Genomic DNA, 10,099 nt, shown 5'->3' with positions numbered 1-10,099 from the left:
GGTTTAATTGATTAAAAATTTGTAGGGCCATAAAGCACCAGGGCCGGACGGGTTTCCATACCTATACTGTAATACCTATGCCGACGTGCTTATTCCCCATATGGTCTCCATGTTCAACCGATTTATGGGAAGAGAAGAAAGTCCACTTTCATTCTTCCATTCTATATCACAGTGATTTCGAAGGAGGGTAAAGACCCTACGGAATGTGCCAGCTATCTTCCCATAAGTTTCTTGAACTCGGACCTCTGAAAATAGTAACAAAACCCCTGGCAGAGTGGTTGAACAATTGTCTCCCTCTCCTGATTACTAAGGATCAAGTGGGCTTCATTCGGTTTCACCAGGCAGGAGACAGTACCAGACATCTTATGAACCTGGTGGAGGTGGCAAATAGGGAAAGGATCGAGGTGGTTCTACTGAGCCTGGACGCAGATAAAGCTTTTGGCAGGCTGGACTGGACTTTCAGGTTTTGTCCCACTTCGGTCTGTCGGGGCCTTTTGTATTAGCATAGCAGGGCCTTTATTCCCACCCTACGGCAGTGGTCCGTCTCCCGCACGCCAATTCTGGTAGCCTCCTTGTTGGAAACAGAACGAGGCAGGGCTGCCTGCTCTCTCCTTTACTATATGTGCTTAGTATTGGGCCCTTAGCGTCGCAGATCTGGTTAAAACCTAATATCCGAGGCATACAGGTTAAATCTAGAACGATAAAGTGGCGCTATTTGCCGGTGACATACTGCTATCCTTAACAAACCCCCTTATGTCCCTTCCTAACCTCCATCAGACCCTTTCCACCTACGCTAAACTGTCGGGTTATAAACAGAACACTAGTAAGACAGAAGCTCTCCTGATTAACATTCCATCCCCTAATCTTCAAGGCCTAAAACAGTCCTATAACTATGCATGGCGGTCTATGTCACTGCATTATCTCGGAGTTAATATTACCCCTACCTACCAAACTATTTTCCAGGCAAACTCTTCCCCTGATCCAGGATGTGGAGGCTCGTCTTGGTAAATGGAGTCCCCTACAGCTTTCCTTATTGGGCAGAATAGAAGCAGTCAAGATGTCCATCCGATCAGGTTTTCTATACCTCTTTGAGACAATTCCAGTCAAGATCCCTCTGTCAACCCTGTGGAGAGTACAGACATCACTTATGAGATTCATTTGGCACTCTGGTAGACACCGTATTCCTGACTCTGTCCTATGCACACCGAAGTCCCGAGGGGGTTTGTCCTGCCCAGACCTTATCCTATATTCCGCCGTATACCCTCTTGGTCAACCCTCCCTGCCTATAATAAGTGGATTGAGACAGAATGTATGTAAAGCGCTGTGGAATAGCGCTATATAAATTAATACAATTATTATTATTAAATTATGGTTGGCTCCATATCCCCCGAGTACGCGTGTTTTGCGGAGGCCCTGGGACTCAACTGCAGGGGCTCTTCTGGGTCCTGTGGCCTTCACCAGGGAGCTGTGGCGTTGATGCAGGATCAAAAATTTCAGCTGGCTCCCCTGTCTTCCCTTTTAACACGGTTGCTGCGCATTGTCCTGCTGGAAAAACCAGTCCTCAGAGTTGGGGAACATTGCCTGAGCAGAAGGACGCAACTGTTTTCCCAGGATAACCTTGTATGCAGCTTGATTCATACGTCCTTCGCAAAGTTTAATCTGCCCAATTTCAACCTTGCTGAGCATCCCCAAATTATCACCGATCCTCCAGCAAATTTCATAGTGGGCGCAAGACACTGTTGCTTGTACGCCTCGCCAGGTCTCAGTCTACCCATTAGACGACCAGGTGTTGAGCAAAGCTGAAAAGGACAATGCGCCATGCCACACAGCTAGGTCAATCAATGTGTGGATGAAGACCACAACATCAAAACCCTGTCATGGCCAGCCTAATCTCCAGACCGGGACCCCATTGAAAACCTCTGGAATGTAATCAAGAGGAAGAAGGGTAGTCACAAGCCATGAAATAAAGAACTGCTTACATTTTTGCACCAGGAGTGGCATAAGGTCACCCAAAAACAGTGTAAAAGACTGGTGGAAAGCATGCCAAGATGCATGAAAGCTGGGATTAAAAATCATGGTTATTCCACAAAATATTGATTTCTGAACTCTTCCTGAGTTAAAAGATTAGTATTGATGTTTCTAAATGATTATGAAGTGTTTTCTTTGCATTATTTGAGGTCTGAAAGCAATGCATTTTTTTTTGTTATTTTGACCATTTCTCATTTTCAGAAAATAATGACAATTTATTGCTTGGAAATTCGTAGACATGTTGTCAGTAGTTTATAGAATAAAATAATTTACATTTCACTCAAAAATATACTTAAAGAGAAAAAACAGAAAAACTGACAATTTTGCAGTGGTCTCTTAATTTTTGCCAGAGCTGTATGTTTTTAATTAGTTGTCAATTATAAAAAGTATGAATAAAACAATTAAAGGATTACAAAATAAAACACTCAGAGCAAGGATAGTTTATGATTTTTATTCAACATAGCACACGCACACAAAACTAACTGTATCCTCTCGGCAAATTAAAAAGAATGATAAAAACAAAATGAACAAACAGTGGTTAAAAGTAAAAATTCCCAGTAAGTACAGGACATTGAGTCTTCCTCATTCTTCTCACTGAGGGTGGTCATTACAAATTCCCTCCTGCTTCTTCCCCTCAACAGTTAATGAAAGGAAAAAAATGGAAGTGTTTAATATTACTACTTCCAGGAGTCACCAAACTTTTCCACAGCTGAATAACAAGTTTGACTAGTGCCAAAACAAATGGTGGTGTTGAAAGTGGTGGGGGTGTATGGGATAATTAGGCACAAAAAAAAAACAACAAAAAAACAAACCCTGCTGCTCCAGCGTTGCCACTCTGCTGTCCTGGTCTTTGTTGACAGGGCTGCAGCAGTGACGTCTTTTCGACGTGCATCCCATGCAGTCACTTAATGGACTAAGAGGTGATATACTGGAACGCTTAGTTCAGTGATGGGCTGCAGTGGTCACATGTTGTAGACATGAAAGCATTGCTGTAGCCCTGTATACAAAGACTGTCATGGAGCAACAAACAATCAGGCCTGGTGCTTCAGTAGGTGAGCACTGCTTGTTTTGCCATGTTACAGATATAGGCACCCCTGGCACCAGTTTATAATTAAACTGGACCCTTTAAATCAGGATTATTTATAAAGATTTAGAATAACTCAAATTAATTCCCAAATAATTATTTTTTACAGTAAATGTGTATTAAAAGAAAAAAAAAAAAACAAACAAAAACCATGACATCCACTCCATATTGCCATTAAAAGTTATTTTCAAAAACAGTCTTCGGAAGTGGCGCCTCTTTTAAAATAACTGGTAACTGAAGCACACAAAATAAATTATATTGTAAATCTGCTACAAGATATGTCTGCAGTGAGAAATAATATAGCTGTACAGATCTCAGAAAGGCTGTGACGTCATTGTGAATGCGACATAATAAGGACACTGAATAGCTGTGAACAAAAGAACGGACTTAATTTCAGTGCAATAGAGTAATAAAATATCGGCTATGGATTTCATTGTATAGGAAGTCTCATATTTTGTTTGTGGGTGTTCAGTCAGCTTCACTGAATGATAGGTCACACAGGAATGGATACACATCGCTCAATGTTGATAGGAAGAAGTTGCATAGGAGTCGTCCTCTTCATGCCTAGGAACAAAGAAATAAAAGTAGAAATTAAAGGCAAGATGTGTATTGGGATATCCTAGTCCAGGCGGCACTGCATGCAGAAATCTGACCTTTCACAAAATGGGAGAAGCACTCCATGTGTAGAATGGTATATGCAGAAGGAAAAGGTGGAGCGCTCTGGTGCTTACCAGACAAGGTTGTGCAGACCATACACAACAATGTTGTCGGCTATGTGTTTCCTGCACAGACCGCAGACCCATGCCATGCCGGCGCTGGGCAAGATAGAAGAGTGATCTGTAGAAAAATGTGGTCTTGTCCGGGCACTGCATAAAAAGGGACATGACCAGCAAGTACCATGTTTCCCCAAAAATAAGGCCTACCCAAAAAATAAGCCCTAGCTGACTTTACAGGATTTTTGGAGTATGCTTGAAAAATAAGCCCAAGTCCAAAAATAAGCCCTATTTACAGTGAGGGCCAGCATGTTCACACACTGCATCTTTTCTTGACCACAAAGATACAGCGTTTTTGGCCCAAAAAAATGCACCCGCGGCAAAGACGCATCAAAAAACACATGCAAAATCACATCCAAATTACACTGGACACTGACTTATGGCATATAGACTAGGAGCTGGTGCTGGAGTATGTCACAGAGGTACAGGCCAAGTGTCAGATGACCCCACCGATTTTACTTTTACATTTGGTGGTATCGCATTAATCAGTGGAGCAGGAAGGGACACTTTTACTATCATTGAGTTACCTAGTTTACAGGTATTAACCATTTTTCTCAGCTGAAATAAATTATGGGAAGGACTGCTTTTAGTAAACCTTTTTATTTAAAAAGTGTTTTTCCCCACAAACAATGGGTCCTCGATTAGACGGAAATTCACCTGCGCTGGCTACTAACTTTCCTAACTGAAAGGCCAAGGTACGATTGCTCCAGGCCTTTAATACTCTGCACTCATATTTTTCTGTTGGCAGGGCAATATTTTGGACAACTTGTAATGACTTGGGTACGTGCCCACGGTGAGTGTTACTCGCGTCCTGGAAGCTGTGTATTTCAGCGGCTTCCAGAATGTAGCGTCTTACGGTTCCAGTAAAGTGGATGGGATTTATGTCCACCGTGTTTCTTTGTTACACTGCATAAACCTCCCTGTAGTGAGTTTTTCCAAGCAGCATGTCAATTTCTCTTGCGAATATGCTGAGTTTACTGTGCGGAATTTCCTCATAGACTTGCATTAGATGCGGAAATTTTGCGTGTAAAAGTGCACTTGTTTTTTGGTGCATATACGTGGCAGAAACACACAAAGAAAACACATGTAATCCGCGCCTAATGTCAATATCAGGAAATTTCAAAAACAGCATTAAAAAATGACACCAGAGACAAAAACATAGCATCAAAAATAAGATAAAAATGCAATAAAAAATGGAACTAAAGTGCAGAAATTCTGCAGCCTCAAAATCTCAACAATTACTGATCATGGGAACATAGCCTTAAGGGGGCTTTACACGCTATGATATTGTTAATGTTTTATCGTCGGGGTCACGTCGTTAGTGACGCACATCCGGCGTCATTAACGGTATCGCAGCGTGTAACACTTACCAGCGACCTTAAACGTCCTCCAAAGTGGTGAAAATCGTTCACCATGGAGAGGTCGTCCTAAAACCAAAAATTGTTATTGGCTGTTTAAAGATGTTGTTCGTCGTTCCTGCGGCAGCACACATCGCTGTGTGTGACACCACAGGAGCGAGGAACCTCACTTTACCTGCGTCCCGCCCGCAATGAGGAAGGAAGGAGGTGGGCGGGATGTTTGTCCCACTCATCTCCGCCCCTCTGCTTTGATTGGCCGGCCGCTTAGTGACGTCGCGGTGACGCCGAACGCACCTCCCCCTTGAGGGAGGGATTGTTCGGCAGTCACAGCAACGACGCCGACCAGGTAAGTGCGTGTGACGCTGCCGTAGTGATAATGTACGCTGCGGCAGCGATCACACGATATCGCATGCACGACGGGGGCGGGTGCTTTTGCGTACAATATCGCTAGCAATTGCTAGAAATATCGTAGCGTGTAAAGCCCGCTTTATACCCAGAAGAAAAAAAAAATCCTTCAACAAATATTCCAGCTGAAAGACTGATCGTTATCAATTATTGTTCAGCAACATGGCCAAAACATGAAAACTGTGGGTGGGTGGGTGGGTGACATTTACTCATGGCTCTTATGATGTTGGTCTTTCAGGAGGTTCATTTGATTCTGTCTAGTCTGCTACAGAAAAACCTGAGCAAATAGGATTAGAATCAGGCATGAGCTCAGGTGAACAAATGCTATAATACATAATATTGCCTTCTATGGGGGGAAAGTAATGACTTCACTGGACCTCCTAAATGACACGCTAAGGTGTCCTGAAAATACTGAGCAATTAGAAAGCCATGAGGATCTGTAAGGAGGAAGACCTGCACACATTAATAAGAAAGACTGTAATTCTGAGAGACTACGCTATATAATAGATTCAGACATTTAATTTTACCAATCAAGACCCTGTTCAAATGTTGAGTTTTTTTACCTCAGTATCTGGTCAGCATTTTACCTCAGTATCCGGTCAGCATTTTACCTCAGTATCCGGTCAGCATTTTACCTCAGTATCCGGTCAGCATTTTACCTCAGTATCCGGTCAGCATTTTACCTCAGTATCCGGTCAGCATTTTACCTCAGTATCCGGTCAGCATTTTACCTCAGTATCCGGTCAGCATTTTACCTCAGTATCCGGTCAGCATTTTACCTCAGTATCCGGTCAGCATTTTACCTCAGTATCCGGTCAGCATTTTACCTCAGTATCCGGTCAGCATTTTACCTCAGTATCTGGTCAGTATTTTACCTCAGTATTTGGTCAGTATTTGTAGCCAAAACCAGGAGTGGAACAATCAGAGGAAAAAGTATAATAGAAACTCGTTTCCACTTCCACAATTTCCTGCACCAGCAGAAGGTGCGGCGCCTTAAATGTTAAGATTTATGTTGGGCTCAGATGTCGATACTCCTAATGATATGCGATCACTTACTAAGATTGTAATCTTTAACCCCTTGTCAATATTGTATGTACTGCTATGTCTAATGTTGATTACTGGTCTTTAATCATTACTGGCACATAATGGCTGCATTACACAGACAAGATTTGCCTCTACCAGCAGCAAGTGGAGCTGAGCTCCACTCACTGCTGTAAATCTTTTATTTACCACTGTTAATCTCTAACAGCATCCTTTGATTTGATGTACGCAAACCAAATAACGATAGGTTGTCATGGCTGTTGGGGGTCTGGTGAAGGCCCACAGCCACCATGATGGCACCCCAGAAAAGGTATAACAGAATAAGAAACAGCCATTACCAAAAGATACCACTCTGCATAAAGATGTAAAAAAAAAAAATGGAAAAAGTCTGGGAAGCCACAGTAAAAAGATAAAAAAAAATATATAAAAAAAATACACAAGGTCCATAGTTTTGTAAAAATACACAAGCTTGCAACCCAACGTCAAGGGTCCCCATATTAGTGATTCCTTATACTGGCATTCAACATGGTTTTTACGAATTAGTGCAATACTGTTTTATTGCAGGATATAGTATAAACAATTGGATAATTGCAGCTTCAAGTCCCCTAAGGGAACTAAAATGTAATATTTTAAATATAGATAAACATATATAAAGTGCCTACAAGTAGTCTTCAACCCCCTGCAGATTTAGCAGGTTTGATAAGATGCAAATAAGTTAGAGCCTGCAAACTTCAAACAAGAGCAGGATTTATTAACAGATGCATAAATCTTACAATGTTGCTCAGTTAAATGTTAATAAATTTTCAACATAAAAGTGTAGGTCAATTATTATTCAACCCCTAGGTTTAATATTTTGTGGAATAACCCTTCTTTGCAACTACAGCTAATAATCGTCTTTTATAAGACCTGATCAGGCCGGCACAGGTCTCTGGAGTTATCTTGGCCCACTCCTCCATGCAGATCTTCTCCAAGTTATCTAGGTTCTTTGGGTGTCTCATGTGGACTTTAATCTTGAGCTCCTTCCACAAGTTTTCAATTGGGTTAAGGTCAGGAGACTGACTAGGCCACTGCAACACCTTGATTTTTTCCCTCTTGAACCAGGCGGACCAGATGGCCAGGCCCCTTGGCTGAGAAACAGCCCCACAGCATGATGCTGCCACCACCATGCTTGACTGTAGGGATGGTATTCTTGGGGTCGTATGCAGTGCCATCCAGTCTCCAAACGTCACGTGTGTGGTTGGCACCAAAGATCTCGATCTTGGTTTCATCAGACCAGAGAACCTTGAACCAGTCCTCCAAGTGATCATGAGCAAACTGTAGACGAGCCTTGACATGACGCTTTGAAAGTAAAGGTACCTTACGGGCTCGTCTGGAACGGAGACCATTGCGGTGGAGTACGTTACTTATGGTATTGACTGAAACCAATGTCCCCACTGCCATGAGATCTTCCCGGAGCTCCTTCCTTGTTGTCCTTGGGTTAGCCTTGACTCTTCGAACAAGCCTGGCCTCGGCACGGGTGGAAACTTTCAAAGGCTGTCCAGGCCGTGGAAGGCTAACAGTAGTTCCATAAGCCTTCCACTTCCGGATGATGCTCCCAACAGTGGAGACAGGTAGGCCCAACTCCTTGGAAAGGGTTTTGTACCCCTTGCCAGCCTTGTGACCCTCCACGATCTTGTCTCTGATGGCCTTGGAATGCTCCTTTGTCTTTCCCATGTTGACCAAATATGAGTGCAGTTCACAAGTTGGGGGAGGGTCTTAATTAGTCAGAAAAGGCTGGAAAAAGAGATAATTAATCCAAACATGTGAAGCTCATTGTTCTTTGTGCCTGAAATACTTCTTAATACTTTAGGGGAACCAAACAGAATTCTTGTGGTTTGAGGGGTTGAATAATAAATGACCCTCTGAATAAACTTTTCACAATTTAAAAAAAAAAAAAATAACATTCTTTTTTGCTGCAGTGCATTTCACACTTCCAGGCTGATCTACAGTCCAAATGTCACAATGCCAAGTTAATTCCGAATGTGTAAACCTGCTAAATCTGCAGGGGGTTGAATACTACTTGTAGGCACTGTATATCAATCTATCTCAAACCACCCACCTTTTCCTCAGTCACAAATAAGAAAGTTAAATGAAAAAGAAACAAATGTGGGATCGCTGGGGCCATACGGGGATTACTGCGATCCCCTCGCATGACACTCGGCTCACGCTGGCAGTACAGCAGAGCCGTGTGTCATGCGAGTGTCCCTGCGACTGAGGTCCATTCGTGCAAGCGGACCTCAGCTGCGGGGGGGCGGGCCGGCTCTGAGAAGGGGCGGGCCTGCGCTGCGGAGGTGCGGGCCAGCGCTGTGAAGGGGCGGCCTGGCATGGAGGAGGGGAAGGAGGGATTTATCTCCCTCACTCCTCCGTAGCCGGCTATTGCCATTCTCGCACTGCACTCACGGTACACCGGTGTACTGCGAGTGCAGTGCAATTTTTCTATCGCCCCATAGACTTGAATGGGTGCGAGAGAAAGAATCTCGCATTACAATTGCAGCATGCTGCGATGGTTTTCTTGGGTCGATTAGGGCTGAGAAAATAATCGCTCATGTGCGCTGACACACAGTCTAATATTGGTCCGAGTGGAATGTGATGTTTTATCGCACTCCACTACCACCGTTTTTCTCGCTGTGTGTCTTCGGCCTTAGTAAAAGTCCGATCTTTCAAAATATAAAATTAACTAACGTGATCAGTAAATGGTATAAAGAGACAAATAAATTGTGTTTTGTTTTTAAAAATTGAGGTTTTCAGTTGCCACAACACTGCAAAAGAATACAATAAGCAATCAAAATACTGTATATATCCCAAAATGGATTCAATAAAAATGTCAGCTCACCAAGCAAGAAAGTAGCCCTTACACGCTTCCATCAACGGAAAAACAACAACATTAAAGGTCTCTGAACATGGTGAAAAAATAATATTTTTTTTCTTTTAACCACTAAAAACCCTAAAAAGAAAACAATTTACAAGTTTGGCATCACAGTAATGGTACACACTTGGAAAACAATATTGCCAGGTCATTTTTTCAACACACTTGCTTGTAGTTGTTTTCCTGCTTTCTATTACATCAATTGGTTAAATGAATAGTGTCAATACAACACTTCAGCTAGTCTTAACCAAATAAAAAAAAAAAAAAAAAAAACTATGTAGATTGAAGACTTAAAAAAAATAGAAAAAATAAAAAGTTTGGCTCAAAAACAAAGTTGCAGTGTTGGGAAGAGGTTAAAGCAGCACGCCAGTGTTTTTTTTTTTATTTTGTTTTATTTTACCACTGGAGTGGTACTTCTAGTTGGAGTTCCATCGCCCCAGTCTTAAGCGGGCTTTACATGCTGTGACATCGCTAGCGAAGTCGCGAGCGATAGCACCCGCCCACG

General features: G+C 42.6%; 1 protein-coding gene across 1 annotated transcript in view; it reads right to left on the bottom strand.

Annotated features, from left to right (window-relative positions):
* Positions 1-2,463: 2,463 nt before the first annotated feature.
* Positions 2,464-10,099, bottom strand: part of LYSMD2 (LysM domain containing 2) — a 61,474-nt gene continuing 53,838 nt past the window's right edge. Inside the window, exon 3 of the mRNA XM_075342740.1 lies at positions 2,464-3,676. Coding sequence (XP_075198855.1) covers positions 3,631-3,676 — 46 coding nt within the window. The 3' untranslated portion in view covers positions 2,464-3,630. The remainder of the gene's footprint in view (positions 3,677-10,099) is intronic.

Source organism: Anomaloglossus baeobatrachus, chromosome 4, assembly GCF_048569485.1.
Source record: "Anomaloglossus baeobatrachus isolate aAnoBae1 chromosome 4, aAnoBae1.hap1, whole genome shotgun sequence".
Lineage (NCBI taxonomy): Eukaryota > Metazoa > Chordata > Amphibia > Anura > Aromobatidae > Anomaloglossus > Anomaloglossus baeobatrachus.
The sequence above is the reverse complement of the archived record's forward strand: the minus strand, read 5'-3'. Positions and strand labels throughout refer to the sequence as shown.